Genomic DNA, 20,454 nt, shown 5'->3' with positions numbered 1-20,454 from the left:
GCTTGACATGGTATTGAATACAAATGTATTGATTTGATTTAGATAGATTAAATAACTTCTGCAAAACTATATAAGTTGGCAAAACATTCGCAAAGATACATAGTTCAGAATGATATCATGAAACTAAAAATTTAAATAGAACACTTAAATATGTAATTTGGTGCCAAGAACATGGATACATGGACACATCTCGCTCGTCCAAGAACATGCAGACACCTATAGGATGTGGAGTGCGTCGCGCGACAGTATGTGAACGTTTCATGCACCCTGTACCATGACTTGCTCTCTGTTGTGTGCTATGCCCCACTCCATCCTCAAAACAATGACATGTGTGGGGCGTGGATGCATGCAGAGGCATTTATTTCGAGGGTTGTTCGATTATGTGAAGAGACGCAGTTTGGGGATGTTATGTGGCTAGGCTAGGGACTTGAGGATCTAGGAAAGATGATGATATACCTACATGCACTCACCTGCCAAGTTGATATGTCCAAATGAGCAATTAGAGAGATGGTGTAAGCTAAGTGCACCCACCTGCCAAGTTACTGCACCGAAAAGAACAATTAGAGATATGATGCACCTAAATGCACCCATCTGCCAAGTTTAATTTGTGTACTAATCATACATTTAATTCTTTAATATAATACATCAAATTTACACGAAACATCAATATATTACTATTTTTACACATCCTTGGATAACCATACTAGTATTTTACATATACTTTTAGCTCTCATCATACACCTTGCAGTATAAACATTATTCTTCCTTTGCTTCAAAGTGCAAAGCATGTATCATACCAAGATTTAGTATTACACATCTATGTTACCGGGAACATCAATCTATATTTCTTTTTCAAGAATTTTTTTCTAACACCCATGTGTTTTAAGAACATGTGATGCAAATTTATTTTCTATCGATCTTCCACTTTTTCGATACCTTTAGCTAGCTAAGCTCGAGGAAGCGCCGTGCCATCGGATGCTTAGCACTAGACAGCTCGGACGGTGGAAGAACCTCCACGATTTCGCCGGCGACAAGGAGGCACACCAGGTCCGCGATGCGCTGGATCTGCTTCACGCTGTGGGAGACGATCACAGCGGTGAGCCCCCTCGTCTTGTTCAGCCGCAAAATGGTGTCCTCGATGTTCTGTGTGGATATGGGGTCCAGCGCGCTCGTCGGTTCATCCAACAGGAGCACCTGCAGCAATACAAGAAAAAGATCATCTCAGAAGCAATGGCAAGAGCATGAGATTCCATAGTGATCGTCTGATCGAGCAATGGAAGAGATTGAAAGAAGCACGAGTGTGTACGCGCCCATGCCTCGGGTTCGTTGGCGAGCGTGCGTGCCAAGGCGACGCGCTGCGCCTGGCCGACGGACAGCTCGGTGGCCGGCTTGGAGGACATGGCAGGATCCAGGTCGGCCAGGTTCAGTAGATTCTGCACTTCGGCTTCGGTGAGCTCCTTGCCACGCAGCTTTGGCCCATAGCGCACGTTGTACGCCACGGTTCCTGGCGTAGCAGGTAGCTTAGAAAGACAAATCAAACCAATCTTACAAAGCTCTGAATAAAGTTTGTCTTTTTTTCGGGAGGGGGATGAAGTTATCAGCAGTTTTATACTCTTTTCTTTCCCAAAAATATGGTACGCATCCTCTCTCTCTTTTTTGTTCACCATTTGTGTCATTCCTCAAAGCGTTCACCATTTTTTAGTTAAGGAGTTGGTAAGGAGCTTTAATTTGAGAAAGGAGTCGGTAAACATTTGACTGCTCTTTCAGAACAAAGCAGTAGACTCCACAGCGTATACTCTTTAGACGCTAGCAGGCATACCATCCTTTCTTAAGAAAATATTTCTCTTTCTAGTTCTATTGCTTGGAATGGGCTAATTTTTAGTGCAAAAGGTTACCATCACCTAGTTGCTGGAGGCTTGATGAACTGATGATGTGTGCCAGGAACAATTCAAATGACATTAGCAAGTCTTTATCCAATTGATATGAAAACGGCATGTAGATTTCACAGAAAAAGTCAATGTACACCTTCACGTGGTGTTATGAAATCCCGGAATCTTTGTTAAAGAATTTATTGCGTGCCTGCTTAAGCAATAATCAAACAGAATGGTTTTGTATATTTGAGTGCTTACTAATGACTATCAAACGACAAGAATGAAAGCCCGTCTAAATTCACCGAGGCCACCAGCTCTTGCTCGTCTCAGTCGACACGATTTCATTAACTAACTGTTCATTTGCACAGCACTTCTCAAAACGAAGATCATGTACACCCTTCAGTCACAAATAAATAATTCTTTAGATATCGACAATGTCTAAACCATAATTTTTTACAAGTGCTTTTGTTAAAATATTTAGTACGCTTTCGAGACAAATTTACTCGAATCATTTTGAAAAATAATCAAAACTCAAGACATAAAAAGTAATATACAGCAAAACTTTAGAAAGGTTGATCTAAGATAATCTGAAGTGTCAGTTATTTGTTAATGTAGGGAGTACTACGGCAATAATTGAGGAGAACACGTCAGTAGAAAAAGGTCAGATCTGTCAGTCCTAGTCCATGCTTTACTATGTCAAAACCGTCCTTTGGCTAATAATAAATCCCATTTTGAAACCAAGAAATCTAAGGCATCGTTGCCACACCTTTCAAGCTAAGGTCATGTTTAGTTCCTCAAAACTTCCAACTTTAACACTATGTAAAAAGAAGATTTCCCGTCACATCAAACTTGCGGTACATGCATAGAGTACTAAATGTAGACGAAATCAAAAACTAATTGCACAGTTTTGTTATACTTTGCGAGACGAATCTTTTGAGCCTAATTAGTCAATATTTGGACAATAATTCACAAATACAAACGAAACGCTACAGTGTGCTACAGTGCTACAACAGTAATTTTGCACCTCCAAACTTTGGGCAACTAAACAAGGCCTAAAATTCTCAACGTGCGCGCACCTGTCATCATCTGCGAGCAAAATGATGTCACAAAAATCGTGCTTAGCGTCACCCATACTTCCATAACAAAAGAAACTTCAACGCTTTCAAACTTTAGCAGGGTCACGTTGGATATTCGGATGCTAATTAGAAGGACTAAACATGAGCTAATTACAAAACTAATTGCACAGATGGAGTCTAATTCGCGAGACGAATCTATTAAGGCTAATTAATCCATCATTAGCAAATGGTTACTGTAGCACCACATTGCAGATCATAGACTAATTAGGCTTAATAGATTCGTCTCGCGAATTAGACTTCATCTGTGCAATTAGTTTTGTAATTAGACTATATTTAATACTCCTAATTAGTATCCAAACATCCGATGTGACAGGTGCTAAAGTTTAGCACGGTGTTCCCAAACACCCCCATCTGATTCATTTTGTGTTTGACTCAAATGAGACCTTCAAGGCTTCATTCTTTTATTTATTCCAAATCAAGTGAGCACTTTTGCTTGAAAAGGTGTTTCTGCGACACTATAATTTTGTAGCTTTTATTAATTTTTGCAATGGATGCTAGTGTTATATTTTGTAGATCATGTTAGACAAAGTGATTGTGAACAGAGATGGATTAATTAGTATTTAATTATCATCGTTGCTAATTAACTTTCACAATTGTCAAAGTGGGAAAGTTTTTTAATCGCTAATGCGGTAATGCTCTTGATCTAATACATGTACAGTCCACAAATGCTGATGAATATATCTAGGAAGCAAATTAGCTTGCAAAGCGGCACTACCGAAATGGCAAATAAGACATTATAATGATGACAACTTAATGATTGCGCCAATTTAATTTCGCGCTATACTCAAGATCACCTTCTCTATGTTTATGTTTAGATCTATAGTTTATCAATTTCGGATGATGTTATCAAATGCGATTATAATAGGCCAACGACCTAAAATATAGGCTGGCAAGAATCACTTCCATTTTGTAGCTGACAACACATTCAACAAAAACAATCTTGGTCACACAAATCTTTACCCCTAACTTAGTTTTGGACTCGTCCAAATAAACTAAGATATGGATTTATTCTCTGAAAGTAGCAAATAATTAGTTTCTTTTTTATAATTAATAATTAGTTTCTTCTGAAAAAGCCATGAGAACACGTGCTTTTTAAAAAGAAAGTAATTAAAAGATGCAAGAACCACCATATGTGTACTGTCATAGTGGACGTGTATGATTTTGATTTTCTCGACATTTTGAGTCCCGAAGAGATTTTCTCAATTTCAAGGGGGAAGCTCCAAAAGGTCCAAAGCCATCCTTTTGGCTCTTGCTGTGATCATGAGTGTCGATTCCCGATCGTACGGTCTAGGTGCGTGCGTTGACCTGTTTGGCTGGACTTATAAGCCGGCTAAAAAGCTGAAATGGCTGATTTGTTATGAGAGAAAAATACTGTTTGGTGGCCTCAAGCGAACAGAGTTCAAATGGTCTTTTCTCGTTGAATAAAAGGCAATTAGGCAGAGGGAACGGAGTGTACTGGCCGGAGTACGCGACGTACCTTCGAACATGGCAGGTTGCTGGAAGAGCATGCCGACCCTTCGCCGGAGCGTGCGGACGTCGAGGCCGCAGATGTCGGCGCCGTCGAGGAGCACGGCGCCGGGCGCGGGCTCCCAGAGGCGGTTGAGCGCGCGGAGCAGCGTGGACTTGCCGCTGCCGCTGGGCCCGATGACGCCCATCACCACGCCGCGCGGCACGTCCAGGTCGACGCCGCGCAGGATCTCCTGGCCGCCCGCCGCCTGCCGCCTCAGCTCGCGCACCCGTATCTTGGGGGGACCAGCCGCTGCCGGCGCCGCCGCCCCAGCAGCTCCGCCGCCGGCGAGTAGCCCGCCCACGTCCAGCAGGAGCTCCCTGGCTTCTTCGTCTTCCTCATCGTCGGACAAGCGAAACGTTGGTGCGATGACAAGCTCAACGCCATGGTTCGTCTGGGATTGTTGCTGACGTGAAGCTGAGTCCATTGGAGACCCGCGAGGAGAGTGATAGGAAAAGCAAACGGATTGTGCAGGATATCTGCTTCGGAACGTCCTATAGGTGTGGCCATCTTGCCCCCTTTTATAGGGCCTCGCTGATATTTGGGCTCCAAAAGTTCAGTAAAAGACCAACTTCTGCAGTAGACTTTGTCAGCTCTTGATGCATTGGCGATGACTGGCTTAGCCCTTGTTAATTCTCTGTGTGGACAAAATCGTGATGCACATGCACGCTGGGTATTTTCCCATAGAGCATCTCCAGCAGAGTGCTTATATTCATCCCTAATACTAAAAAACTATCTTTTAGGAGATTTTGAAGATGGAAGAGAACTCCAGCAGACTACCAACCAGATCCCCAATACTAAAAAATTTCAGCAATTGCCAAAAACTCAACTCCTCCCCCCTTGATGTAGGGGAAAAAGCAGCCTTCTCCAGCACTCTCCCCCTATCTACAGTTATTTTCGTGTGCGCAGACATGTCCACCGCCTAGCGCCGTCACTCAGCCACGGAGGCCGCTGCCAAAGACACCGCCGCACACCCCGAGCCTACCTAGATGAGAAACAGAGAGGGAGGGTATTCACGAGCTGCCTACCTCCACCGTGGGTGTCCCATGGTTGGTTGTAGAGCTCGTGAACAAGCCATGCGGCGTCCTTCCTCCTAGCGCACCAAGCTCGCCACGGGGAGGAGAAAACAGAGGTGAGAAGGCAGCCGCATCCCTAGGTGCGGGCGGTGCGGAGCTCGGGGGTCGTCGCAGGCGAGCTGTGGGAGGGCGTGTGTGGAGCACCACGGGTGAGGGGGCAAACCAGTGGCTGTCGCCGGTGAAGTCGGGAGGGGTGGCGGATCTGAGCGGCCGCTGCATCGGGAGAGGGCGCGGCTGTCGCGGGGGAGGCTGAGAGAGGCGGCGAATTTGAGCAGCTGCCACCGTCGCGAGGTGGCAAGGGGGGGTAGGTTGCGCAGTGAAGAAAGAAGGGGAGGCGGGAGATGAAGAAGAAGTGGGGAAAAAAGAAAAACAAATAAATCCTCAAGGTATCGGAGATGGTTTTTGGTAGTATGCTACAACGGTGATCACTAAAAATACAAAAGTAACTATTGGAAAGGGAGAAAGAAAGTATTTTGGTAGTGGAATGCAAGCAATACGCTGGAGATGCTCTCCAATCCCAGCTATAGATTACATATACTAGTATAAAGAGACGTCAAGTCGCATGCTTGATGTGCTGCAAATCAGTAGCCCGCAGCGTGCGGCCCAACTGCTCAAATGGCCAAGCCTTTTATTGTTGATTTCCTGGGTGCGGCCCAGCTACTAATCAATAAGACAGCAGCCATCACTAGAGAGCTTGGCGCCTTGAAGGGAGATATAAACACTAGAGTTTTGGAGATTCAAAAGATGAAGCAAATCCTAGAGAATATGTTCGTCTTGCATTGTCACGACCCAAATGTCCAAAACATCAATAGCATGTAATCACAAGCATCATGAGTATCATTTGGGCATAATTGAGCATCATGCCATGCATTTGTTAAGTTCATATAATTGTTGTTTATTGTTTAAATCTAACTTTGTGAAGCAACTCAAATTTATGTTGTACAAATGTGCTCCCTATTATTTTATTTAAATACTAGGTGCAATGTGATGAATTTAAAGTATTTTTACTTAATTTTTAATTTTTCAGTGATGTTTGCTTTTGTTAAAAATTCACTTAAGTTTCAGTTTTAGCTGTTTTCCTTTGTCAATTGTGTGAAAATCTGAGCAGCTATGGAGGTGATTCTTGTGGCGTTGTCTTATTTGTGATTTTATCTTTCAAATGAGTATTTTTGAGGATTTTTGGGCGCCGGTAGCTAGGTTGTTTGAAGTGGGGAAGGTTGAATAGTTTGAATTCGCTGGACCCACTCATCAGCGGCTCCTTCCTCCTCTCCCGCGCCTCCTCGTTCGCTGGTTGTGCAAAGCCAGCGGTACTCGCAGGCTGACTGTCGCCGGACTGGCCACCATGGCTTCACCCACGCGAAATGCCTCCCCTACCCTCGCCGTTCCTCGCCTTTTTAAGCACCCAGCCGACCTCCTCCGAACCCTAATCCCCTCCTCCACCATTGCCGCCGCCACCTTCTCCCACGCAGCCACCATCGCCGGTAGATTCCGTTGTCGTCGGTAAGCCTCATGCCAATTCCTCACAGCTACAGCTCCCCCACAACGCCGCGAACCCATTCTGCTGCTCACCGACTGCCCTCCTCGCTTGTGCAGGGTGCTCACCGACGAGCTCGTCCGCCACCTATGAAACTCTGACGCGGCTGCCTCCTCTTTGTCGCTGCGCCGCTGCCTGGTGAGCTCTGCAGCCTTGGGGCGCAGCCTGCCATCCTCCGCCGCGCCATGCTGCTCCCTGTGGCATCGTGCCGTCCCCGTCGTCGGCCAAGGCCACGATCGGCCGTGCGCCGCCGCCTCGTGCCTGTGTGCGTTGGTGTGTTGTGGCTGAGAGAAGAGAGAGAAGAGGGGTACGGGGAAGATTCAGAGACCCAAGTGCAAGAGTACAATAGATTTAGGGGCCTAGATGCAAACGACCTCGATTTTCCTTGGTTTCCTAGACTTAAATGGCCGCAAACTTTGGAAACACATAGAAATATGTTAAAAAAGGCTAAAAATGTGAAACTTATTTTGTTGTGTTCTTGTTATGATATAGTTTTATTCAAAAATCATTATGTGCATTTTTCCTGTTGTATATATGGTGCTATAATTTATTTTGTTCTAGACATATTAAATGCCTTATAAATCATGTGATGCTCCAAAAATTTTTGAAACCAATTCTTTTAGCTTCTACTTATCATTTATGCTCCAAATCTACAACTTGTATAACTGGAATATATAGTTTTCATGCTGTTTCAAAATATTTTTATTAGCATGGTAATTAGCATAAAAATGATAAAATGTTAAAACCACTTTTGGTAAGCCATGTTTTCTGTGTAGATCCTAGGAAAAATGATATTCATATTTTTCTGTATGATTTCCATTCCTTTTATGATTTAATGTGCTTAATGGTAGTTTGTCTTGTTTATTATATATCTCCGTATTGAAAATTAATTTTTATGTGAATCTAATTCTCATAATTTTTTATTGTTGTATTATGTCAGTGTAATTTATTTCATAATTTTTGCTCAACAAATGATTTTAATCTTGCAATGTCATGGTTGCTTTTGACTTATCATGTAAAATAATCTCTCATATATGATTGTTACTGTTTTTAGTTAGATTGTTCTATTGATAATTCATTCTTTGTTGTTTCTATTATTTCTCCATGCATTTCACGAGCATTTGCACTCATGGCATCATCTCTAATGTATGCATGCATTTCATTCATTTTAGAGAGGACTTGCCAGAGAATGAGTTGGTTGAGCCCGAAGCTGAGGCCGACGTAGAAGTGGTTGTTGAGCCCGAGGAAAATCAAGGCAAGCAGCTATGCATACTTATCCTACTTTTCAAAGTTAAATTGTTACTATGTATAGCTATGGGATGCATGTGGGTTATCTTATTGCATTATTAGATCTTATGTCTGATATTATTGCCATCCTTGTTTTATACCATTTTCCTTGTCATTCAAATAGTATGGGTAATGTTAAATTAATCTTGTTAATTGTTTAACCATATTTAGACATAGAATGGTAACTTTGGTTAGGGAATGGTTATAGGTTAATCAACACCATTTTGATCTTTAATATTGTTAAGTAATTGAGCATGATGGTTAAATGGATACAATAGTTGAGCGGTGTGTAAGGCTACGAGAATGGAGTCTTGGTTATAGACCGCTTGAGTCGATTAAGGACCGTCTGTTGTTGATGTAGGTTTGAGCACCTTTTTTGTGCTACCACACATCCCCTAATGGGAAGTATTAAGCTTAATACCTCACTTGACTCGTTCTTTGAGGCATGGACCTAGATGTGAGGTCTTCGGACTATGTAGAGGGAGTCTAGGGGTGTCCCCGGTGGATCTAAGTCGTCCTCCACATAAGTTAGGAATGTTACACTCAACTTTCGAGGCAGTTTGAAAAGGGTTGGCATGAGTAACCCCTTGTGCACCATTGATTGGGTATGCGAGCCGCAAGGTCCTCAAGTCGTGTGGGTAAAGAATACATCCTTGCAAGGATAAATCAATTCGTTTTGCTGCGCTCTTGGTTATGAGCAAGCTCAAGTCCAATGAATTCATCGTAAAGTTATTGGATGCTTATGTTACTTGTTCACATGAATATGCTCTATGTTACCATGTTGATATAGTTGTTTTAACTAAAATTTGAAGTGGGTTTTGGGCAAGATTAATAAAATTTGCGTTTTTCATATGCTTATGGTCAAAAATTAAGGATATGATGAGCTAGACTTTTGCAAAATTTACTTAACCTTAAAGCCTTACTTTTTGTTTATCCCTGTGCATGCACCTTGTTATATATTTGTGTAAGACTTGCAAGTACCTTTTTTACTCGTGTTGCTATCGCTCACCAAAGTTGCAAGTGAACCGGAGGCCGTGTTTGGTCACTTTTACCCCGCTGATCCAAGGGTGAGTGATGAGTGACTAGAGTGGTCATTGTTGCTTCGGTAGTGTTCTCGGCAATGACACCATCATTTCTTTTGTGTTATTCTATCGTATCCGCTACGTAGTGGTGCTCTTTTCATGAGTTAGATGTTGGGAAAGTTTGAATCATAATATTTAATCTCATGTTGTTGTTGTCATGAGTCCAAGACTTGTATTTTGGAGCTCATCCATTTAAATTTCAGATTTGAAGCATGTATGTCATGAACTTGTAATCTAATTGAACTTGTTGAAGTTGTGTAATGCTTCAAATTGCTCTTTGTGGTTCATGTGGTGATTGCTCTTTGTGGTTCATGTGGTGATGTGCGATTTGTACGGTTGATGTTGCTCGATCTTAGACATGTTGTGAAACACCTACAACCGGAACCGGATTTGTCTCCTGTTATGTTGAATTGCAACAAAGTGTGAGAGTTGTTACTTGACATGTCGCAAGACGAGTAACTGTTGGCTCTCGTCCTATTAGGATGACCGTCAATTCACTTACTTTTGCTCTTACTCTTAGCTATCTTAGCTATCGAAGAAAGGTACTTCTTGTACACATGTTTACTTTCAGAGAGTGTACACTTGAAAACATTGCAGATCAGGATTACAGTTACAAATCCGAGTTCACATGTACTCCTTCCTCTTACTCGGAGCAAATGGACTCGACGGCCGGGCCATCAGTTGCTGAGCTCCAAGAAGCGCCTGGCCATGGGGTGCTTGGCGCCGGACAGCTCGGACGGCGCGAGCACCTCGACGATCTCGCCGGAGACGACGAGGCACACCAGGTCGGCGATGCGCTGGATCTGCTTCACGCTGTGGGAGACGAGCACCGTGGTGAGCCCCCTCGCCTTCTTCAGCCGCACGATCGCCTCCTCGATGTTCTGCGTGGAGATGGGGTCCAGCGCGCTCGTCGGCTCGTCCAGCAGCAGCACCTGCAGCAATGGAAGTCGCCACGGTCTCATCAGCGAGGCCGCCATGGAGAATAACGGGAGCGAGGAAGAGGAAGCATGTGAGGGTGCACATGCTCACATGCGGACATGCCTCGGGGTCGTTGGCGAGGGTCCGGGCCAAGGCGACGCGCTGCGCCTGGCCGACGGACAGCTCGGAGGCCGGCTTGGAGGACAGAGCAGGGTCCAGATCGGCCATGCTCAGCAGATTCTTCACTTCGGCTTCCGTGAGCTTCTTGCCGCGCAGCTGCGGCCCGTAGCGCACGTTGTCCGCCACGGTTCCTGATATCCAAGGCACGAACACAAATCAGAGCAATCGTTGGAGGTTTTGTTTCGGATTTTCTATCATGGCTGGGCTGAGCTTAGTGTCTGTGTCTTCTTCCTAGTGCCTTCCTACGAGTTACTGAAGATAAAGTTGGGTGATCTTACTGTGATTTGCTCGTTTGCTTCATTTCTCAAGATTAAACCCAGATGATTCACTCAAGAAACAGTTTGCAATTTGACTTTTCATTCAGGATGAAGCATCATAATTCATGAAGCAGAGGAAAAACACGCTGACGTCGTGCAGGTACTGCGCAGAATAAACTAGGAAGCAATGCCACTATGCAAGAGAAATTACAAGTACACTAAAAAATGGCATTATATATTCGAAGCAGACAAACCTACCTTACATGCATCCAAGCAATACACTTGCCCAGATCTATGGCAGCTCTAAATTATGGCTTTACTCTGTCCAAACTGCTAGTTGGTGAATTCTTTTAGCTGGTTGAACCTAGCTAAACTGGTCAAAATGCTTCTCCACCTTTCTCAGGAGGTTTTTAAAGTAGGAAGGAGGGTAGGAATACCCTCTTCAACTATCTTTTAGTATCTTTTAGCTGGCGTCCGGGAAGCAGGATCCCACTCAAATTTGTCAATGGTTAGAGCTTTCTTTAATTAAGCTTAGCAGTTGCCATCCTTGTCAGCTGTGCAACCATGCTTCATCCATGATGTGCTCAAGATGATGGTCAGTCATAAATGCATCTCACGACGTTGAGACGGAGAACCATTGCGTTAGAAAAATACTAATCGTGGCGTGTTCAGAGTCAGAGTGCCCACAATTACCAATTTACCATCACTTGGATCATGCCCACCTACCCGAGTGGAAACCTTGTTTATCACTGGGCCCGAGATCTGTTGCTGGATATCCATAATTCATACTCAAACTCAAATTTAGACCCATTTCAAATGGAAAGGGTATAAGTAGAAAATTATTTATCCATTAGAAATGGGAGGGCACAATTTATCGATATACAAAGTATCTAGTATTATGAACAAGAGTGGATTTGTCCGTACCCTGCAGTGGCAGATCTAGCCTCGAGCTCTTGACCTGTTCAACCTAGAAAGGTCAGCTGGATAGCTTATCAGAGTTGGCCACTAACTGTCTACTCGCTGCCAACTATGCACAGTGCAAATGTCAAACCGCATTTGCCAACAGCTACATGCGCTTATCATATTCGGGCAAATCAAATCGGGCATCAATCAACGAGACAGGTTGATTCCCTACGAGATGAACAGATACTCTAGGAAAACAAACTACTCTAGGAAATTTTTATGATGAGCTTCGGAAAACGGGCGCACGCGCGACGTACCGTCGAACATGGCGGGGAGCTGGAAGAGCATGCCGACCCTGCGCCGGAGCGCTAGGACGTCGATGCCGCGGATGTCGGCGCCGTCGAGGAGGACGGCGCCGGGGGCGGGCTCCCAGAGGCGGTTGAGCGCGCGGAGCAGCGTGGACTTGCCGCTGCCGCTGGGCCCGATGACGCCCATCACCACGCCGCGCGGCACGTCCAGGTCGACGCCCCGCAGGATCTCGTCGCCCGTCGCGTCCGCCAGCCGACGCAGCCCGCGCACCCGGATCTTGGGATGCGCCGCCCCGGCGCCGTCGGCGAGGCCGTCCACGTCCAGCAGGTGCTCCTGGAGATCACCTGCTCCATAATTAAACAGGGTAGGATCGTGTAAGCTGAGGCTGCTGAGCACACGGCGTCCATGGCGATCGGATGTTAGGCTCGAGACATGGTGGCTCGGTGGTCACCTGAAGCTGAGCCCATTGTTGGATGGTGTACCACGGCGCGCGGCGAGGAGGAGAGGGTGGAGGCTTGGAGCTAGGGAGAGTGGCTGCCGCTCTCAGTGGAGGAAAGAAACGAAAAGGATGGGAGGGGGAGGGGGGCGGTTGGTGGCCCTGCTTTCGCAGCGTAACGTCCGATCGATCAAGATGCTGCCTGCCCGCCGGCTATTTATTAGGTCTCGCGCGCGATCGAGCCTTTCATCCTGGGCTCCAACTGAGGTGGGCGGCTTGTGGTGACGTGGCGGGTGGGCGTTATTCGGTGGCGGCCGGAGGGCGCGCCCTGCCCGCCTGCCGGTGCCGTGCCGTGCCGGTCTCGTCCGGTGGACTCGTGTCGTGGACGCGTGGCACCAAAACAAGTCCCCGATCGGGTCCCCCACAAATCGTGCGCTATTTGCTAGCCTGGCAATCTGCGCAGCAGGCAAATCGTTTCACCGGCTGCGGACAGGGGACTTTGGTCTGGGCTATGATCGAAATCTGCCGGAATGCCCCGACTGGATCAGCGCCCGCGCCCCCTGCTAGGCCCCCTTGGCTCCGCCACTGTAAATAAGGATCATCATTTAGCAGCACCTTAGATTCTCCTATTCTTTGACAGTGTTTAAGGTAGCTAAAGTCTGATGCCAATTTCACCTTTCGTTACACCAGCTTCAAAAGCAAGAGCGAGACTTTCTGCGTAGGCCATTGCTTCTAGAGTGTCAGCGTGAAGCACCATGGGGCAAACCACACCACTAGCTGCTAGAAAATTTCCCTAATCATTCCAGCACACAACACAAACAGCACCTTTCTTCGACCAAGATATGCATCAATATTGTTCAACTTGTTCGGCCTTTGGGCTCTCAGTAGTAAGAGTCCAGGGATTTTTTTTAAAAAGCCCAGTTAGATTTAAACAAACAGTTGAGTTTTATTTAGATCTGGGCTTTTATGTGGGTTAGCAAAGTCGCTCTATCGATCGAACCTAGGCCGTTCAAGAAAGTGTATACCTGGACCAACTGCCCTGCTAGTCCGTGGGCCGTCAACTGTGAGTGGGCCTTATATTTCTTTGAGTTTGGGGTTTCAGCCTCGGCGGCTCGGCTCCGAGCCTCCGACAATCCAGAGCACAGATCAAATGCCGGCAGTGCCCAGACGGACCGGACAGATCCACAGGTCTGCCTGCAACCTTTTTGGGACCAAGTTTACGGATCTGCTGATCTGCATCCGCTCAAAAGATCAAAAAAGCTGGCACTATAGGTAGCCTGCCCAGACTGTAGGCCTGTAGCTTTTGGTTTAACTGTGCGGCCATGGACATGCAAGCAGCAACCGCTGAAGCTCAGCAAGGAAATGACAGTAAAATTTGCACACATTTTTTCCGTCGTCCTTCATATGTCCTCTACTGTCTGCTCGACCAATCCAGTGACGTCGTCGTCCAAAGGGGCGCCTAGCTCCAAAGAGTCCCGTCAGAGACAACAGTGCACGACGAGATTAGTAGCTTGTGCACCTAGGATCGCGACGTATCGTATCCAAAATCCCGCCTCCATGCGGGCACGCATGCAACGTGCGTCGTTCCGTCGCCGCACGACGACAAGCCGCGCAGCGCCCAATTGTCCCGCAACGGGGTTCCGGCCGTCGCCGCCTCCACGCCGATCCACTGAACCACGCTGCAATGCGTGCTCTTCTCCTCCACACAGCTTCGCTTCAGACGGCCGCCGCCGCAGCAACGTGTGCTGTTTGCAGCAGCAGCCAGAGCTAGCTTCTGGTTGCTTCCGTTGGTCCCATCCCAATCCCATTAGAATTTAGAAGCCGGGCGGTAGGAAGCTGATGAACAGGCTTATGTCGCTCGCCGTGCACACCGGGCCGACGGAAGCCGCGAGCAGAATCATTGCGCGACAGCGGCGGCCACTGTTGCCGAACACCTCGACCTCAGCAGTAACAGTAGGAGGCTAGGAGCCCTGGCTGGCTGGCCCCTGGATCTCTTATCGCGGTGAAGCCGAGTTGGAGCAGGGCGTGGCGCCCGTGCATGGATCGACGACGACACCGGCGCGAGAAACAGGGGCATGGATCGGCGGACGAGTTGTGTGTTCTTGTGGAGCGCGGGAGCCCCATCCCCTGGAAGCCCCTGCAAGTGTGCGTAAAATCATGCACGCAGCACGCTAGGTGATGGTAAGCAAGTGGCGGTGGTGGGCTATCATTGGCGTGTACTTGCACAGTGCCGGCGCATCCAGATCTACTGGAGCAAGGGAGCAGAGCATCGTCGTCCTCAGGCACAGGCCGCACACGCAGCGCGCTCCGTACAGTTCCCTTTTTCAAATTGCCAGACGGCAGGGAGAGGAGAGCGACATGCCCCTGAAAGATAAACAAAGGCAGCAAAACCAAAGGAAAAATTCAAGGTCTCGCAGTAAGCACGTGTTGATCAGGTGGTTCAAAGTGCATGGAGCCACGGATCGTCTTGAAAGATGCTGGAGCCATGGATGGATCGTCCATTGATGCTACTAGGACCAGCTCTGAAGCCATGTATGGTACGAGGAGCAGCAGTACCAAAGCTTTCGAGGAAGCGAATTAAGTCGCGCCTTAAAACAGGCGCGGCAAATCCCTGAAACGGAAAGTGCGGCCACTGGTCCTGCCCGATCCCGCCTGCCGCCGCGCCGCACGGAAAAAAATCAAATTTTTTTCTCCAAAGGCAGCAAACATTCAAATTTCGACAGAGCAGGGAGTGCTGCTGCTCCTCACGTGTCCCCGAGCATGGATTACCCAGACGCCTGCGGCCCACTATTCACCCTTGTGACTCGAACTCCTCATGGCTGCCATGTGGGGACCGCCGCCGGCTGTCGCGGCCGTGTCAGCGGCTGAGCCGCTAATCGTCTCGTGTACACGGCCTCGCTCGGCCTCTGATCGTCTTTTGTTTTCTTCTTTACTGTGGGCATTCATTCCCTCGTTCTGATCGTGTACACGAGGGCAAGAGGCCCCCGTCTCAGGCTGCTCCTGCTCGCGAGCCAATTTTAAAACACGAGCGGGTTCCCATACTGCCCCTGGGCCGTCGGGTTTAACGGGCTCCTCCGCCGCGCCCGAAACAGTAATCTCCCCTCCCCCAGCGTTCTTAAACGCCGCATTAATAAGTACGTTACTCGCTCGAAACAGGGGTCTCTGCTCCCCAGCCCATGCCGGAAGCCTTTCTTTCACAAAAAAAATTGCCACTCCTCTGACACACGGCCCCACCGAGCCCCAACCAAACTGTCAGTGCCCTAGACTACAGTGCTGATGCCACTCTCAGCTCGGCATCACTCCGCGACAAGCCGCACGGGGGGTGGCCTCACCGGCGGAACAGCACAACTGCCCGAGGGCGCACCCGGCCAGGCCCCCACTGCCCCGTCTCCCCGCCACGAGGCCCCATCGCTGGGTGATCCGCTCACCTCCCCCCCGGCTAGCAGCTACTAGCCCTACTGCTCCGGTGTGGCCGCCTGCACGACGCTTAGGAGTAGGCTCTAGTCGCCACCGCTATTATTACCCCTACCGCTTGATTACAAGTCGCAAGCGCCTTCGTCTCTTGGTGGCAGCGGGCAGCGGCAGCGCCACGGCCACTCCCAGGTCCCGGATCGATCGCCATCGCCGATGGAGCCGTCGCGGCGGCTCCTGCTGTCGGACTACGACGGCGCGATCGAGTCGCCGATGCCGTCGCCGCCGCCCTCGTCGGCGACGCCGTTCCGGCCCGGGGTGGCCGTCGTCGTGGGCATCCTCACCAGCGTCTTCTCCATCACGTTCCTCCTCCTGCTCTACGCCAAGCACTGCAAGCGCAGCGCCGCGGAGTCGTCGGGGCCCTACGGGTCCGCCGCAGGCGGCGGCGGAGGCGGGTTCGGGTCCTCCGGCGCCGGGGCCGCGGGGGACCGGAGGAACTCCGGCGTCGACCGCGCCGTCGTGGAGTCGCTCCCCGTGTTCCGGTACGGCGCGCTGCGCGGGCAGAAGGAAGGGCTCGAGTGCGCCGTCTGCCTCGGCCGGTTCGAGCCCACGGAGGCGCTCCGGTTGCTGCCCAAGTGCCGCCACGGGTTCCACGTCGAGTGCGTCGACACCTGGCTCGACGCCCACTCCACCTGCCCGCTCTGCCGCTCCCGCGTCGACCCGGAGGACGTGCTCCTCCTCCCGGAGCCGCCCAAGCCGTCGACAACTGGCCCGCCCGACCCGCCGGAGACCAAGGCCGCCACCAAAGAGGCGCCGCAACAGACCGCTCCTGCTCCGTCGCCCTCTCCGGCTGGACGGAGGATCTCCGGGCGGCACTCCACGGGGTCGGTGCGCGCGCCGGGCCGGGTCGGCCCTAGCTCGCGGCGGTCGGCCGACGGCGGCGTAGCGGTGGGGTGCTTCGACGGCGCGAAGGTGCGCAAGGACCGGGTGCTGCTGGTGGAGCCGGCGGCCGTGGTGGCGGAGCCGGATCCGGAGGCGTTCGACCGTCGGTTCGGGCACCGCATCCTGGTGAGCACCGCCGGCGGGTGCGAGGGCGAGACGGCCCCCGCGGCGCAGCAGCGGTGGAGCGACCTGCGCCCGTCCGACCTCATGTTCGTCCGCTCCGAGTTCCTCGTCACCGACGCCGGCCGCTACTCCTGCTCCGCCGCCGTCGTCAACTCCGGCAGCGCCAGGAGCGCCATCGGCGTGCGGAGCCTGTCGGAGCTGGCCGGCGTGTGCCGCCTCCCGCCCATCCGCGCCGGGGCGTGCGAGGGCGACGACGAGCCGCGGGCCGGCGGCGCGCGGCGGTGGCCTGGGTCGAGCTGGTGGGGGGCGCCGCGGGGCCCGCACGCGCCCGCCCGTAACGGCCCTAGCGCCTGCTAGGCCGGCTACTGTTGCGCAGGGGCCCACCTTGCAGCCGGGAGAAAAGTTTTATCTGCCGTCGACGTTGCCGAGCTTACCCCCGGAGATGGCGCCGAATTACGGAGCGGTAAAGCCCCGGCCCGCGGCCTTTCGTTCCCGCCGGCGTGGTCACGTGATGGGCAGCGTGGTAATTATGGCACCCTCCCCCATCGTCCTCCCTCTTTTCGGGGCCACGCCGGCCGCGGCCTCGTAAGCCGCGCCGGAGCGCGAGGAGGAGACGGGGGATGTTGCTTTCGCGGGAATCTCGAGGCTGGTGTGTTGGTGGCTGGTTTGGTTAGCAAGCAGTACGTGCGGAGCGGATTGGGCGCGGCCCGTGGATGGCGCCGCGCAGGTCGAGGCTGGGTCTGGGTGGGTGGCCGGCCGCGGGGATCCCCTGCGGCCGGCCGGACGGGGAAGCACGCGGTGGTGTGGTGAATGCTGTGGCCGGGTTCGTGCGGGGAGCATACTTGCGGCCGCGCAGGTGTGGTTTTGGCGGCTTGCGTCGGCCGGGTCGGGGGTTGGGGAACCACACGAAAGCTGTGCGTGCGTGCGTGTGTTGGTGTACTTGTACTAGCGCTGCTCAAAATTCTTTCTTCTGTATGAAGAAACAAAAGTGCCGCGGCTTTTGGTGTAAAGCAACTATCCAGCCGGAGAGCTGCTACAACGGCTTTCGTTTCACGGAGCTCAGGTCAGGAGCTGCGTGCTTATCTGCACATGAGCATGAGCGCACATCTCTGGTGCACAGTGCAGGCATCTCGTTTTTGTTTCTTCCTGCGTTGTTTTGCGTAGGTTTTAGCCATCTAGCGTAGCGGCTCGGGTGGTTGGATCCGCACCGCATGGGGGGAGCATTCGGCGGCCGCATACCTGCCTCCCGCGCGCCCGCCATCGAACGTGGCCTCGTGCCCTCCCGTGTCGCGTATCACCGCGTGTCTGCCTGATGTCCCCACGCCCGGCCGAAGCCGAAGCCGAAGCCGCCACCCCCCCAAGGCCCCAACGGCTTCTTCTTGCTCGGCGGGATCACCTCGCTGCTCCCGGTCCCAACCAACCAAGCCGATGATTGCTGCCCTGCCGTTGCCGTCGTGCGGCCCGTGCTCGGGCGCCCGCACGTTCTCGCGTTCAATTGCCTCCTGCAGCCCTGCCATGTTGGTGCTGCAGACGCATTGAAGGAAAATTTCGCTTTTTCAGCGCCTGCCCGGCTGCCCGCCTGCCCCTGCGTCGTGAGGGTGAGGCCCGGCTGACACGGCGGTGATCAGTTCGCTGAACGCGAGCGCAGGCGCTGCAGGTGACTGGTGAGGACGTGGGGGATCACTGATTCCATCGTACGCGCGCTGTACTGTACCCGAGCGAATCGCGTATGTCTCGCTGTCGATTTTTTATGTGGGCGTACACTGCGCACAGCTAGAGCCAGTAGGTGTGAGCCTGCAGCGCAGGGGGGACGTGTACGTGGTCGTGGGGCGTGGCAGGCGCCTTCCCTTTTTGGCTCCACTCGCCGGAGGTGTCTGTCCACCGCCATGGCTCGCGAGTCACGAGCTCGTAGTACTCGCACGCTGGCCATGGCGTCAGCATCAAGCCGTGGCGATTCGCTGCGCATCAGCCAACCCACAGCAGGGGTGCTGTGAATCGTTGCGATCGTCGTCGTGTGCTCACGAGTAAAAACATGGAACATTGCCACGGGGAATCCCGGCCATTTCGCTTCGACGATAGGAGTAGTTCTCTTTTCCCGGTCACGAACTGGGACATGGTTCCGACACGGTTGCTCTCCTCGTGACACGCTCTCATGATCGCTGCTCCGATATCCCCCTCCCTCCCTCCCCAAAGCCAGAGGCCGCGAGCTTTTCGACCGCGGCTTTGTCCCTTTTCTATGCTGCGCTCGAAAAGCACACGGACGAACGGCCTCCTAGCCTAGCTTTTTCCGGGACAGGGAGACCGCGGCCCAGGGCCTCGCAGGTAGTATTGTGCTGCCGACATGATCCTCGTGACAAACAATCAATTTGCTCTACCAGATCACCGTACCCTGCGTTCCTTCGTGCCGCGCGTGCGCCCAAATTCCCCTCCCTATTTTAGTCCACTTGCTTCGTGTACCCGTTACAGGTCAGAACTCACCATGAAGTTCATCTGGTGATCTGGATGCAGTTAAAATAGTAGACTAATTTACGGTTTCACCCAGCACAGTAAAGTAATTCCCACGATTCAACGACCTATCACAGTAATCGACATATCATGGTACAGTTTGCAGCAGCATGTATCACGTCCCATGCATGTTCCTTTCAACGACCAGCGTTTGGCGTAACGCGCGTCGCTTTCGTTTGTCAATCTGGCGACAGGCGACGTGAAGGCTGGAGGGCCTCTCCGACTGATCGACGGCGACGCGGAGGACCACCGACGGCGACGTTCTGAGGTTGGCGTGGGTGTGCTGGTATTGTATTTGCTCAGGTCGTGACTTCATTTCTTCGCCCTGTTTCTCTGAAAACAATCATGCACCGCCACTGTTCTCCTCCTGCAAACCGATCGCGCGCGTACTGCAGGTGCCCGCCCGCGCGTGATGAGCAGGGGAGATTCAGGACTTGATTACTAGCGCCACTGTTACGCCGTCGTGGGCAGGGGGCTGGGACGTTGCGTCGCCTGCAGTGTTTAGAATGACGCCAGCTCAACCGGCAGGCTGGCCGTTACGGCATTGACCGTCCAATAGGGGATCGCCTTGCCTGTCGATTTCTTCACAATAATTCTCGTCCGTGCAGCTAAGAGTGAGGCGACATGTGAGATGATGGAGCCGGCCGGCCGTAGTTTCGGACAAGAAAAGCGCTGGGTCAGACGCTTCGCTAATTGCTTCCTACGGTTCTCGGGGCTGGCTGAACGAGATGGGGCCAATCGATCATGTGACTGACCTGAAGTCGGACGCGCGTTTGGAACTTGGGAACGCAATTTTCAGAAACATCGATCGGCGCGGGGACTTGCTCCGGACTCTGGTGCAGTTTCGGTGACGGCACCATCACTGAAACATGCACCTCTGATGTCACGAAACCACACGACTAGTTCTAGGCACCATGCATGTTCATTGAATGATCTGTAATCATGTGACGCATCATTTGCTTGGTTGGCAACGACTG

General features: G+C 51.1%; 3 protein-coding genes across 5 annotated transcripts; 1 reads left to right on the top strand and 2 right to left on the bottom strand.

The window, feature by feature from the left end:
• Positions 1 to 619: 619 nt before the first annotated feature.
• LOC117851936 (protein STAR1) lies at positions 620 to 4,993 on the bottom strand. The gene is made up of 3 exons (XM_034733843.2): positions 4,485 to 4,993; positions 1,317 to 1,504; positions 620 to 1,194 (listed from the first exon to the last, which is right to left on the bottom strand). The coding sequence occupies exons 1-3, from the start codon at positions 4,939 to 4,941 to the stop codon at positions 943 to 945; spliced, it is 897 nt and encodes a 298-aa protein (XP_034589734.1). The 5' UTR covers positions 4,942 to 4,993; the 3' UTR covers positions 620 to 942.
• Positions 4,994 to 9,986: 4,993 nt separating this feature from the next.
• Positions 9,987 to 12,718, bottom strand: LOC117851562 (protein STAR1). 3 transcript variants are annotated; one of them, XM_034733384.2, is made up of 4 exons: positions 12,512 to 12,718; positions 12,069 to 12,407; positions 10,523 to 10,722; positions 9,987 to 10,425 (listed from the first exon to the last, which is right to left on the bottom strand). In XM_034733384.2, exons 1-4 carry the CDS (start codon positions 12,525 to 12,527, stop codon positions 10,171 to 10,173), a joined length of 810 nt encoding a protein of 269 aa, XP_034589275.1. In that variant the 5' UTR covers positions 12,528 to 12,718; the 3' UTR covers positions 9,987 to 10,170. The 3 variants fall into 3 exon arrangements, with proteins under 3 accessions (XP_034589275.1, XP_034589277.1, XP_034589276.1); XM_034733386.2 differs by having other exon boundaries at positions 10,535 to 10,722; positions 12,512 to 12,709; XM_034733385.2 differs by having other exon boundaries at positions 12,069 to 12,404; positions 12,512 to 12,708.
• Positions 12,719 to 15,703: 2,985 nt separating this feature from the next.
• LOC117851534 (RING-H2 finger protein ATL43) lies at positions 15,704 to 18,060 on the top strand. Its single transcript, XM_034733359.2, has one exon. The coding sequence runs from the start codon at positions 16,124 to 16,126 to the stop codon at positions 17,327 to 17,329; it is 1,206 nt and encodes a 401-aa protein (XP_034589250.1). The 5' UTR covers positions 15,704 to 16,123; the 3' UTR covers positions 17,330 to 18,060.
• The last annotated feature ends 2,394 nt before the right edge of the window (positions 18,061 to 20,454 follow it).

The sequence above is a fragment of the Setaria viridis genome, chromosome 4 (assembly GCF_005286985.2).
Source record: "Setaria viridis chromosome 4, Setaria_viridis_v4.0, whole genome shotgun sequence".
NCBI lineage: Eukaryota > Viridiplantae > Streptophyta > Magnoliopsida > Poales > Poaceae > Setaria > Setaria viridis.
This window is presented reverse-complemented; position numbering and strand designations above follow the sequence as displayed.